The following is a 13,802-nucleotide window of genomic DNA, read 5'->3' as shown; positions in this document are numbered from 1 at the left end:
CTCCTTTAAATCGCATGGGTTTAAGTGTGTATGGCTTTCTGGCTGGCCTGTGCAGCTCTTCACAGCTCACTTCCTGGTTCTTGACTGTGGATGAGGACATAAACTATAGGTAAGGCAAGTGTGACTATGTCGAGGCTGGGAAGAAGGATGCTAGAGGCGGGTGGTATGACAGGAAGTGAATTCCTGATCCTAAAAGCTTCCCAGCAGGAAAAGGAAGATCTCATGTACAAGCAGGACTCGGATCTGGGGCTCCCTCTGTCCCTCCTACAAGGACAGAGGTAGGCAGGGGAAGAAAGTATTAAAACAGAAAACTGAAATGTTTCATCAGTCAGCCTTGAGATGAATCACAATTAAAACTTCTAACGCCCACTTCTTAAGCCATTCTCAAAGAAGGTTGCCTAGCTTGGACAGCTGCAAGACATAGCCCCCAGGCCCAGGCCCAGGCCCAGGGCTGACTCACCTGGATGATGTCCAAGGCCAGGTCGGACCAGTACAAGCAGTTGTGCTCATAGTCGAAGTCCAGGGCCACCGCCGCCCGCAGCCCAGTGAGAGGCAGCTGCTCGGTGGCTCCTGAGGCCAGGTCGTAGCGGTAGATGGACTTGCGCGTGGCATACAGGATGAACTCGTTCTCCTCTGCACAGACCCACAAAACAGCAGGAAGGGTGACCCTGACTAGTTCTTCTCACACACAAACCATAAAGTCCAGCACCCAGGGTGGACCAAGTGCCAGAGCACAGGGACCAGACTTGGAAGGCGTGTGACAGAACCACATTTCCGCCTGTGCCACTTACTTAAACCCCTGTGAGTCTTAAACGGATTTCTGCACCCACAGAGTGTATTACTTGTTACTTTTCTTTCTTTAATGTAGACCCCCCAGTAGGCATGCGCCAACATCCAGACATCTAAGCTCGGCCTAGAAGTCGTTAATCCCATGTGACAGAAGAATGACACCGTCAGCATGTTGTCCTCATCATAAGACTATACCACAGGCCACCATAATCTTGTGGACTAGATACCACCAGTCACTGAAGACTGTACCTAAATTTTCTAATTCATTTGCTCACCTTTTAAATATTATTCACAATGACACATGGTAATTATATCAACCTATTGTATTTTTAAAACAAGAATTATACATTTGTTCTTAACTACTGACAAAAACATTCTACAACATAATTATCACAAAGACTGTTTCTACTCAACAATACTTACACACACTACATTCCAGGCTTTGTCTGATCCACATAACAGCTGCATAATGAAAGATCGACTATGAACACAGCTTCACCAATGAGAACACTGAGCGCAGAGAGGTTAAGTGACTCATTCGAGGCCACACAGCTAGTAAGTGCCAGACCGAGGCTTGAACCCAGGCAGTCTGGATCCCCCATCTACACTATAACAACTGCACAGTGCTGCCTCCTATGATGCCATGTTTTACGTTATAGAAATAGAAGCCCAGAATTCCTCAAGATATTTACTTAATGTCAGAGGAGTCACTGGAAGAGCTGGTGCTCTCTCTTCTACCAGGGGACAGCCTGGAACGCGCCAGAGTCTTCCAAGGGCTGGAGAAAAGCAGCATCCTCGCTCCTGAAGCGTCCGATTGACAGGACATGCATGTGGGACCAGGCGCAAGCCGGAACCCCTCTGCTGAACGTCAGCAGCTCCTGCTGTTTGCCCCCCCTCTCCTTCCAGCCACTCAGTGAGTTCACATGCACTAGCCATGGGCTTTATGAAGCCAGATACTGCACCAACAACAAATCTACCTACAACTTTTAATAAGGATAAGACTGCCTTCTTTTCCTCTGGTCCCACTTCACTTCACAAGTATCTAAGCCAGCACCCCATGCCAGCTGACTTCTCCTTCCCACCTGAGCCCCCGTGAAGGGCCACTCATAAGGGGAACCGCCCGAGCCTGTAAGTGACCCAGGAACCCGGCTCCTGCCGAAGCCACAGCAAGCCCCTCACCACACGCTGCCCCAACACCTGTGAACCTCCCCCTGCCGCTCTGGCTTTCCCCTCAGGAATGCCCTCCAGAAGAGCTGAGGCCAGAAACGCTTGCCCGAGGGCGCGGCGCCGAGGAGCACGCAGCATTCCCTGTGCAGTGTCGCACTTCACTCAGAAAGGGGACAGGATTCTTGGCGAATCCGGCCACATGCGAGCACAGCGTAGAAACGTGTGTTACTTCAGTAATCACAGAGGAAAACAACTGCTTCTTTTTAAAAGTCCTTCCAGATGCCCAGATTGCCTCATCTTTGCAAAGATGTGGTTTCCATTAGCCCTATGATCTTTTCCTCTGTTGGTGCACCCCTGCCTTCAATTCCACACATTAAAAAAAACCCAGCATTTAGGAGGTCTACACTACAAATAAGATTTTCCCACTTCATTCCCCATTTTATCCTTGCCTCTCTCAGAAGAGAAATCATCTTTCTTATAAGTTTAATTGGCTTTAAATAAACTCTTTTGATCCTTGCAGAGTTATCTTCAAAATGCTTATTACAAAAGTAGATGCTCCACACCCTGGCTGGTGTGGCTGAGTGGACTGAGCACCGGCCTACAAACCAAAAGATCGCTGGTTCGATTCCCAGTCAGGCCACATTTCTGGGTTGCAGGCCAGGTCCCCAGTTGGGGGTGTGTGAGAGGCAACCACACAGTGATGTTTCTCTCCCTCTCTGTCTCCCTTCCTTCCCTTCTCTCAAAAAGTAAATAAGTAAAAATTTTTTTAAAAGAGTAAGTACTCCAGCTCCTTGAGAGCATCACTCACACCCCGCAGCCCAAGCCCTCTTCAACCACAGCGCTTCCAAGGGAAATCTGATACCATCTGTTCGCTTGTGGGAACCTGTTGAGGCCACATTCTCTTTAAGTCTCCACAGTGAGGTATGCTAATTACTCTGGTGATGATGGAAGATCAAATTCAGGGACTAATGCGCTAAGCATGAAAACCGCGGGGCAGGCTGGCGAGCCGTGAGCAAGGGCCACACGCTTCTTGAGGTGCGTCTGGCACCATGGGGGCTCAGGGAGACAGCCCACGGCTGACGGAACCCCGGTCTTCACTGAGGGCTGTGAGCAGGAGGAGGGGCGCAGCGGGACCAGGGAGCGCCACAGGAAGAACCTAGCAACCCCGTGAGGGAAGAAAAGGTGCTGAGAGAGTAACTTTGCTAAGGGGTCATAATTTTGTGCGTATATTGAAAGTACTTGGCGTGCCATCACCGCTACATCAAATAAAAAACATGCTTGGGGACACACTTTCAACATGTGCACACATTCCAGAGAAGCTTTTCTTGATTAGCATGCACGATGATCATCTAAGATCATGGGCCTACAGCATCTTTGTGCCAGTAAGGCCACATCCGGGTCAGAGCATGGCCTTTGTTACCTATCATGTGTGACCTTAAAAAAGTCATCTAACCCTCTGCTTCCTCATATGTTAAAAACAATGGAGCTAGTATTATCTGTTTCAGGAATTAGAATGACAACACATGGAAAAGTCCAACAGATATGCTGATGTTATCAATAATTATTATAAAAATTAAGATGGGCCGCTAAGCTACTCCCCCCAAAGCCAGAAGTCTCTACATCTGCTTTTGACAAACAGGTCGAGGTGCACAGACAAGGCCTATGGGTGCCACTCACCCTCCATGCCCAGCTGCTCAATAAACAAAGGGCTTTCCTTCAAAAAAATATTCCCCATTCCGATAAAGTCGTAAGGCTACAAATAAACTGGGTTGGAATCCCACGTTTGGGGAGCTCTGAGGTGCTTGTCACTTCCATTCTTCCTGTCCACCAAGTGAAAAGAGCCACAGGGCTGGGCCTGGGTGAGAAGACACCTCGTGAGGCCAGAAGGGGAAACCGCCTCTTACCTGCCAAGGGGCACGGGACCAGTTCTCCTTCCAGGCGTGCTTCCACATCTCCTCCGCTGCAAGTGTCCCCAGAAACCTTCCGATAGCTGTCACCCCCCCAGCCCCAAGAACAAGAGGTCAGCAACGTCGAGGAACAGTCACAGAGGCTTTGTAATCAGGACACAGCTCCTGCGTGGCACAACCGAGTCCCCTGCTCAGTGCCCCGGGGAGCGGGAAGCAGGGCACTGGCTCATCTGCAGCGGCTCTGCCTCTAATGAGGTGAGGCCGCTCCCAAAGGCTAGTTTTACACAGACTTCCCCAACAAACTGCTCTGGAGATGTGTCCTTGCAGAAACTGGGGACTTGACACACAGGGTTGTGGAGAAGCGTTCAGACCTGCGTTTTTCTCACGGAGGGTAGAAAAGTGTGCAAACACCCTAACCTTACTCATCGCCCCAGACCCCTGAAACCTGCCTACTTGGGATTCCTTAGGGCATGAAGGGTTCCGGGTGGCTCTGTGCCCCTCACACCACGTGCAGACCCCCGCGTGGCCCCAACACACACCCTCTGAGAGACATACCCTCTTGTCCTCCTGTAAGTAGAGCCTGTGGGACAAGGCAAAGGAGGGGAGAAGGACTGCCCAGAAAACTCAGGATCCGGAACACAAACCTCCAGAGACAGATCTTCACTCATCTTGAAGCCGAAGTCACTGAAAAGGCAATCGGGGCTCACTCGGCCACTGGGTTACTCCCCTACTTGAGGTATTTCAGTCCCACCCTTGGGAGTTCTACCTCACTGCCTACCATCTACATTGCAAGTTACTTTACCTGTCCCTTTACAGACTACTCACATTTTTGCACTAACACATTTCCAAGACACTATATCAGAACCACTATCATGTGCCATAAACAAAAACAGCGCATATCATTATGCTAAAAAGCAAAATAATACTAAATTTTTCAGCTGGATCCCATTCTCTACCCAAAGACTCTGGGCCTGCCCTCTCTCTGTTAGAAAAGATTAGCAAATGCTAAAGAACTACTAGCACAGTGAGACTTTCTCTTTGACACGACTGGAAGAATTAAAAGAGAAATTAGAAAGAATAATCTCTTTTGCTTAATCAAGATTTTTTTTACCAATGTTATTTAAGATCATGTCCACAAACTACCTAAAATCACCCTGGTGCCTCATCCTGCACTTTGGGACACAGGGCTTTGGTGCACGAGACCTGGCAGCCACATCTCTGCCAAACCCTCCAGGGCAAGGAGCAGAGTGGGAAGGAGGGTCCTCTGTCTGTCTTGGCTTTGCCCTTAATGACACAGCTTCTCTCGGCTGCACTGAACACCTCTATGACCAGGCAGCTCACTCCAAAGTCACCAGGGCCCTGCCCAAACCACCAACTCATAATTCAGAGGAATGTTCCAGGTTGATGGGCTCTACCCGAAAGGCTTCATTTCCTCTCTTTGGTTCAACAAGTATTTATTAAACACCTACTATGTGAAAAATATTTAACAGGCACAGGGCAAGGGGTTTGTTTTATATTATATCATCATCCACATTCCGCACCTGGTACAGAATGGTTCAGAGGATGAATTTTATTACCGTATCAAAAGGTCTTAGTCATTAAAATAAATAGATCATTTTTTTCTGAACAGCTGCTGCTTTAAATCTTTTGGGGGACTATGCAGAACATTAGCTAATTAGTTTTATGCCTCCTTTATAGGCAGGTTTTTTCAAAATGTAGGTCATGATCTAGCAGGCAGTAAAAGTATGCTGGAGGGTTAAGATCAGTTTCCTCCCTTATCTCCCTAAAAAACAGAAGACTGAAAACTTCATCACACTTACAAGCCAACGTTACGGCCTTCTGTTTTAACCACGTGTGTGCGTACCTACGTAGACAAAAACGTGCAGGTACAGGGTCACACTAGAAAATGCACTGTGTACCCTAGCTGCAGTCATGAGTTTGAAAGACAGACTTCTTGACAACGCGGGGAAATATAAGGAAAATAGAGTTGATTATACTTTGATCATTTTTTTGCACTTTACGAAAGATGTAAAAAAACCCACCCCTGAAACCAGGGACATACGGGCCGAGGGCTGGAGGGACTGTCAGCAGCAGCCTCGCTGTCCGGTGCAGCTGTCACTCAGAAGCTGAGCTAAGGGGCAGATCCCACAAACCCACTTGTCCTCATTTCCTCTCCTGCTGTCTGTCTTCAGGTCTTTCCACTTCTCACTGCCACAGGCCAATGCCAAGCGCCGCCAAGGTCCACAGAGTCTGCAACTGCAGTGGCCAGAGGAGCAGCAGCAGCGTGGCCGGGAGCCAGCACGCACTGTTGTCCCCCGGGTCATCGCCCTCACGAAGCCCAGCTGCGGGGGGCAGGGGCCGCTTCCCTCGGTCTGGAACAGACTCGGCACCCACCAGGTTTCTATACTAAGCCAGCGGGGTGGGCATGGTGGACCAGCGAGAGCCAGGCCAGTGGACCAGCCCCTGGTTCCTGGATTCTGTTGTGGTTGTTGCTGGGAGGCAGGTTTTAGAGAAAAGTCATAATAGCGGTCATTAAGGGGGGGGAGTCAAAGTCTATTAGGTTTTCTTGCGTATTTTTAATTTCCTTTTATTTGGAAGTACTTACTGGGGATAAAAGAGTGACGAGAGGGCGCCGTAATCTGTCCTGTGGCCGGGGCCTCTGCATCTGGGGCAGGACCCGCACCCACAAGCACTCTCGGATTCCAGTTACAGTTTTGGGGGATCTAACAGGGAGCAGAGGTGGCTGAGGGGCATGAACTGATGTCATGGGGACAGCAGGCAGCTCTGTGGTTTTGCCAGGGCAGCATCTATGCTGTTATCTTGGGACCACGCAGCTTTCAGAGAGAAAATGCGTCCTGTTGCTCAAAGGGCGGGTGGGCCTGCAGATGCGCGGCACCAGACTCGCCCCAAGTCTGGCAGAACTGCACGTTCCCAGAACTACTGGGTCAGGACGCGCAGTGTGGCTCACAGGCACATTCAAGTCCGAGAAGCTCTGGCTAGGACCGGAGGTGGCCAAACCTGGCAAGCTGTGTTAGTAACTAAGACCCGCGGGGTAGCAGCCACGCCTGTCCTTCATGGCTGCCCTCGCGTTGGTGTGGGCCAGGAGGAACAGCCGCCTCAGAGGCCACACGGCCCCCACAGCCTAAAACACCCACTGTCTGGCCCTGCTCCAACATGCCATGGTTTCTGGCTTCAGCCAACAGAAGCGTCCTTCCCAAAGCAAACTTCAGTTTGTGCGTCAGCAACTACTGAAAACAAGTTGCATGTTGGTGTTCAGTACCTGCGCTCTCCTGCAGCCCCGTTCAGCCTGCGAGGCTGGTGCTGGGGTCCAGTCCAAGGGGCCGCTGGGGCTCCCAGACCCGACGTCTGCGCAGCTGCAACCGTCCCCCTAACGCAAAGCTCCGATCCTCCATGGTCCTCAGGAGCCTTCAAAGACACCTTCCTGCTCCCTGAACCAAGTCTCTCTTTTCAGCCTCACTCCCCGCACTGACCCCACCTCCTACACCCAACGAGGCACCCAAACTAAGCCACCGCTGACGTGCCTGCCCCACACGGCCGCTTCGTCTTCTCAGACGCTGCTGCCCACAGCCAGACGCCTCCTCAAGGCCCATCACAGACCAGGCTTTCTCCAGAAATGTCTGCTCCCCAACAGCCAATCAGTCTCCTCCTTCCAGTCTGCACTGACAGTGACAGCACGTCCTCCCAGGCCCCACAGCATGCCACCTCCAGCTGCAATGATCTGAGTGCACGTGGCTTCTGCTCCTTCTAGCGTTCTCGGCAGTGCCTTGCCTACTTTGCTGAAGGACTAATGGATGCAAGTGTGTGTGTCCGTGTGTGTGTGTGTGTGTGTGTGTACACACACTAATATCCCCTCATTTCAAATAAAGAAGTGACGTCCGTCTAGAACAGGGCTCCTAAGAAACGGAGTTACCTTCAGCACACCCCATGTGGGGGCCAGCATGAAAAATGAACCCCAGAGCGATCTGTTTCTGAATAAATCACTGCCACTTCCCCAGGTGGCTATGGCCTCTCCCACAGCAGAGCTGTGGGAACAAATGGAACAACCTATGTCAAAGGGCCCAGCACGGTTCCTGGCACAGAGAAGGTGCTTATGAATAAACACTGGTTTCCTAGGATTCCCTCCTTTCCTCAAGGAGCAGCGCCACACTCCAGTCCGTTCGCCACACTGCCGAGCGTAAGCCCGGCTCAGCCCCAGGCACAGCGGAAGAACCTACCATTCATAGTCCTGGCGGGTGCAGGAGCAGTTGGCCACAACCACGGGCCGGTCGAAGTCTTCTCCGTTGAAGCACGTGGCGTGGGGGGTCCTCCGCTTGAACACAGTCTTGTGTCCCAGCAGACACTCGTTGCCCCTCTCGTCAGACGGCGACCACAGCTTGTAGTCATTCTCTATGCAGGGAACCCCTGCGGAGAGGACACACGGCATGAGAGGCGGCCCCCAAGGGCTGCCCATCGGCCCAGACGCCCACCGCCTGGCACCTGGGGCTGCCTGGCAAGTGCACCAGCCTCTGCTCGGCCTGCTCTAGGCTGGGGACACCCACACAAACGAGGCTGGGGCCCACTGAAGCACAGACGTTCATCAGAGGAAGCCGGGGAAAGAAAGCCACCTTCGGTGCTATCTATTTCTGCTGGTTCCCCTATGGCTTCTGCATCCTGACGCTTATTACCTCTTTCAGTTCTCACTGAAGTCATCCTTCTTCCCCTAAGTCCCTTGAGCATCCTTATACCCACTGCTTTGAATCCTGTATCTGGTAGATTGGTTGCCTTCATTTCATTTAGTTCTCTTTCTGGGGATTTCTCCTGTTCTTTCATCTGGGGCATGTCTCTGTGTCTCCCCATTTAAGCAGCCTCCCTGTGTTTCCTTCCATGTATCAGGTAGATTTGCTATGACTCCTAGTCTTGGCAGAGTGGCTTTATGTTGTGGGTGTCCTGTGGGACCCAGTGGCACATCTCCCTAATCACCCGAGCTGGGTGCTCCATGAGTGTCCCCTGTGTGGGCTATGTGAGCCCTCCTGGTATAGTTGTCTTGATGACTGTTGTCTGTCCAAGGGCAGGGTGGACCTTCAGGCTGGCTGACCATGAGGATCCTGCTTTCATTTTCTCTAAAGCCCACAACTGCATGTGTTGCTCTGGGGCTTCCAGGGAGGGACTCAAGTGCAGCCCCCTGTCAGATGCTACCTGTGACCAGCCCTGGGCTACCTGTTAGGAGCCCCAAAGTGATCCACAGTTGGTGGCTGCCTCTGCTGGGCCTGGACGTGTGTGGGCCAAGCTGCACCCTGAGGCCATCTTCCGCCAGCACTGAGCCTGGCGCAGATCAGCAAGGGGCTCAAGGCACCCTGAGATCCACCTCCCCCTACCTCCACCTGCTGGCTGCCTATTAGGCTCAGTCACTGAAAGAGCCTCTGGCAGAACCTGTTGCATGAAGGAGCTTCTCAGTGAGTCACCATGTAGAGGTGAGTGGTGTTCCCCAGACTGATAGATTCAGTCTGTGCCGGTGCTGAGTGTGAGGCCACTTGGCCAAAGTCTCCGGGTTCACTAAGGTCAGCTGCCACCTGCCTGGAGTCTGAGGACCTTTGGCAGGGAGGGGGGGGGGGGGGGCAGAGTCTGCAGGAGCCCTCAGAGCGAGGGCAACAGAGTTCATGAGGCTGGAACAGACTAAGACTTGGCTGTGTGGAGGGAGGGCTCAGCCCAGGAACGGTGGCGAGGGGTGCTGGTGAGGGCGCACAGAACAGAATGGGCCTCGCTCCGAAGCCGCACAGCTTGGTCTCTCCCTGGGAGTCTCTGACACCACCCGAGTCTGCCCAGATCTCCTCAAGAGTCCCTCAGGCAAGACTACAGCATGGGCCCAGGCTGGCCACAGCCAGCGGACTGATCTGCAGGGTGCGAGCTTGGCGGGGCCATAGGTGGTCAGGAGGGCGGGACTACTGTGTCCCCCAGGCTGATGCTGCATGGAGGGGGTGTTCCACCCAGGAAGGATGCTGTCTCTGCATGGTGTGGGAGAGGGCTCAGCACGGGGACCCTGGTGGCTATCTCTGCAACCCTTTCCCCAGAGCCACAGCCCGTCTCTCCCAGTATGACTCCAGTGTGCTCTGATCTGCCGTCTCACTGCCAGAGCCCAGGGAGAGCCGCTGCACATGAGAGTTTGTGTGCTGGCCCTTTAAGAGCACGCTTTGGTCTCGAGCAGACTCGTCCCTCTCCCTGGCAGACAGAATCCTTGCTCATCTTCACAGACAGATGTGACGTGGGCCCCGCTTCCCAGCCCTGGTGCTCTGGATGAATCTTTGCAATGAAATGTCCCTTTGGATTTTCTGCCACTGCACACGGGGGTGGACCCCCTTTTTCTAACATGTCGCCCTTTCCTACCAGTCCCGTTGGGGCTTCTTCCGTGAATCCCTCAGTATAAGACTTCCATTCAGCTAGTCCTCAGCTGACCATTCAGGCTGACTGTTCCATATTTTAGCTGCAAGTCCAGGTTGGTCCTGGGAGCAGGTAAGTGTAGCTTCCACCTACTCCGCTACTACTTCTATCTGGATCCCTGGGCACGACCTAAACCTCTGATATATTTTAGCACATTCTACAGTTCCTTCTAGAAATGGGAGCCCAAAGGTGCTTATCTGCTAGGAAGCTAGAGGAAGGCTTTACCCCTCAGGAGTATAGCTCCCAGCCCCTTCCCAGGGCCGATGAGGCCCCGGGCCATTCTGAGAGGCCCCTGTGTCATCTGGCCACCGCCTTTCACATAGTAGCTACTAGACGACTTTGTCAGGCTGAAACGGCTCATTCAGGAAGTGTCTTTCATTCATTCTTCATTCATTCACTCACCCACTCATTCCCATGTTCAGCACGCGCCTACGCCCACTACGTGCCAGTGCCTGCGCAGCGAGACGAGGAGGCAGAACAGCGCGTGGCCCTGTGACAGAGCACCCAGGGAGCCGCCCACACCGCTTCCAGCACAGCTGTGTGTCTGCCAGTCTCCCCCGTGGATCCCAAAGGCTCCTGAGGGCACAGTGTCTAAGCCGATGCTCTGGTCAGCACACATTTCCATGAAAAGCGCTGAGAGGCAGCAGCTTACCCAGGGCGTCCGTGGCATTGACCTGGAGGATCAGCCAGCTGTGGACATTCTCTTTGTTGGAGCCAAAAATGGTGAAGACGGTGCTCTTCTCACCGGGCTCCGTGAGCAGCCCGTACACAAACACCGGCTGCGTGGAGAAGGTGAACGCTTTCCAGGTCTCCCCTTCATTCGTGCTGTACCTGCCCAAATGCAAGTAAGAGGACACGCGCAGTTACATCTCTAGGGCCAGGGCTCGGTTTCCATGTGACACGCGCCAGTGGCGGGAAGCAGGGCTCCTTAGAGAAATGGCTAATCCTGGGCTAAAGCAGAGGAAGGGAAGGCCGTGCCAGAGGGCAAGGGTGTGCTCAGCGGCTGACGCAGGCAATACAAAAGGGCAGAGGAGCTAGCTCGGTGGGCTCCAACTGGCCACACTTCGGGAAATTGAACATAAAAAAGAAAAGCAATGGAAACAGACCACACACTGACTGAAAATACAGCATAGGTCTCTAAGTGAGACTAAAAGTAAGACAGAAAGAGGACAGATCATTTGTTTTCTTATATTCAATGCTGCCTAATAAATGTTGAAAATAGTGACAGAATGAGAAAAGTGACCATTCTGTCACCCCCACTGGAATGACGGGCGCAGACAAGATCATCAGCAGATGCTACAATCACTGGGTGCAAAGAGCTGGGGACCAAAACGTTCACAGGGTGTAACGGTGTCAACCCACAGATGGACGCTTCGTTGCCAACAGGGAAGTGTAACCTTACGGCGACCATGTGAGAATCACACCACCACCAAACCTGGCGTCTCCAACAGCGGGACAGCCTGGCACTATGCGCTTCCAGTAAAGCGCTGAGGACCACACGTCACCGGTGCGCTCTTCTGCATGACGGGACACACCCAGCAGGCGAGGCGCCCTGCATGACAACTGGTCTGGACTCTTGAAAAATAAAAAATCAAGGCCATGAGAAACAAACAAAAAAGGGTGAAGGCTGCTACGGATTAAGAGACTAGGGAGGTGTAACACCCAAATGCAATGGGCAACCCTTGACTGAGTCCTGGGTAGGGAAAAAAGTAGCTACAATAATATGGAACTAAGGAAAAACAAATATGGCTTGTAAGTGATACTGAGCTCATGTGAACGTTCTTAGATGGGATAAGGGCAGTCTGGTTGTGCAGAAAACATCCGTGTTTATTGGAGACAGCTGGCTGGCTGCACGGACAGGTAGCATAGAGAACTAGGTAGGTGATGAACAGCTGAGAAAATTGGCAAAATGTTAACAACTGCTGATGCCAGGTGAAGGTTCCATGAATGTTTTTTATGTAATCCGTCCAATGTTTCCTGAGGTCTTAAACATTTTAAAGTTGGAAGAAAAGGATGTGCTGAGAAAAGTCTCCAGGCAGATGACATCAGAACACACAAGCAAGCCTCGAAACACGAAGCAGCAACGAAGTCAAGGTAATGCTTTCAAACCAACGTTTGCAATGAAGAGGAGGAGGAGGAGGTGCCTGTCTGCTTCCTCACCCAGTAAGCCCATGAGGCGGTCAGCATGAGAAGACACTCAAAGCTTGTGGTAGGGTCACAGAGCTACTGCGACCTTACATCCTAACTACATACAAAACTTTACCTTTCACTTTCCCATGTTTCTGAGATTTCAGCTATACTCACTCAGGATCATAACACTTGCCACAAATCTTTTCATGGCCTCATTCAATCCAAACACTTCTTCTCACATTGAGATTACTGAAATTCAAACTTCTGCAAAAGGGCTGTGTTCCACCCGTGGCGGTTATGTGTCAACAGGGACCAAATGATCTCCTCCACAGACCTTCTAACGAGGAGAAACTCTGCTCTGGCTGACATGCATTTGGTTTAAACTCATTTTGGAGCAGATACAGGGATGTTAACTCATTTAATCTCCTCCTTGCCCATTACGACAAGCTACGGTCTTAGCATCACTTTTAAAGCAGGATAATGGCACAGAACATTGTTCTTTTCATAAAAATCTTTTTGGACCACACAGTTAAACAAATTCACTGCCGGTGAAACAAACAAAACCCAAGTGTGCTGATAAATGGTTGCATCTCAGCCCGACTGCCAATGAGCTACCTAATAACGAAAAGGAAGGTTACTCTTATCAACTCACATAGGGCCCCCCAAGGCTAATGGTACAGATAACACAATAGATGCCAAAAGCAGTTAAAAGGTGCTAAGAACACCTGCCCCTCTCTAACCCAGGGGGCGGAAGAAGCCACACAGGGGTTAGAGTGAAGTGGGGTCGGGTGGCTCTCTGTGACTCTCCCAAGAGATGTCACTAACAGTAGGTGCTGCCATCAAGTCCATACGTGAACTGCCGCCTCCTTGATTCTGGAACTGTGGCCACTTCCAGAACTCAGGTCTGGAAAAGACAGCGGCTACTGGGGCTTTCCTGGACGGCAAGAGGGAAGCCTGTTGAAGTCGGAGTTGCCCACCAGGAAAGATGCCTTTGCACATGTACTAAGCAGCATTAGTGACTGCAATCACACCATCAGGCTCACAGGCACATGCAGAGAAGGAACGGACACTGATCCCACACTTCAGGATCAAGACAACAGACTCGTGTCTGGTCATTGTGGGAGCAGCGGGCAAAGTCACAACGGCCCCTTCTGGGAAGAACACTGGTCACAAGCAGGAAAACCCTGTCTCCCCCGAGCAGTCGAGGGTGACAGCCTGCTGAACTAGGCCACGCATGAGCTGAGCAAATCCCCTAACAGGCTCCTACTCACTCATCTCAGACAGGAGACACACAGAGCAGCACAAAGTGTTCCCATAGCTGCTCTCAATTTCAATTAACATTAACAAAGGCAACAGCCTCAGGGCAGGGCTGAG

The 13,802-nt window shown here is 51.8% G+C and overlaps 1 protein-coding gene across 1 annotated transcript in view; it reads right to left on the bottom strand.

Moving 5' to 3' along the window:
* Positions 1–13,802, bottom strand: part of SORL1 (sortilin related receptor 1) — a 169,156-nt gene that overhangs the window by 68,874 nt on the left and 86,480 nt on the right. Inside the window, exons 13-17 of the mRNA XM_090257292.1 lie at positions 10,951–11,129; positions 8,099–8,285; positions 4,419–4,547; positions 3,861–3,946; positions 461–633 (exon numbers count right to left, since the gene is read on the bottom strand). Coding sequence (XP_090113418.1) covers positions 461–633; positions 3,861–3,946; positions 4,419–4,547; positions 8,099–8,285; positions 10,951–11,129 — 754 coding nt within the window. The remainder of the gene's footprint in view (positions 1–460; positions 634–3,860; positions 3,947–4,418; positions 4,548–8,098; positions 8,286–10,950; positions 11,130–13,802) is intronic.

This window comes from Furipterus horrens, unplaced genomic scaffold (assembly GCF_987537825.1).
Source record: "Furipterus horrens unplaced genomic scaffold, mFurHor1.1.pri manual_scaffold_11, whole genome shotgun sequence".
In the NCBI taxonomy this organism is placed as follows: domain Eukaryota; kingdom Metazoa; phylum Chordata; class Mammalia; order Chiroptera; family Furipteridae; genus Furipterus; species Furipterus horrens.
Note: the sequence above shows the minus strand (reverse complement) of the source record. Positions and strands in the feature narration are given on the sequence as shown.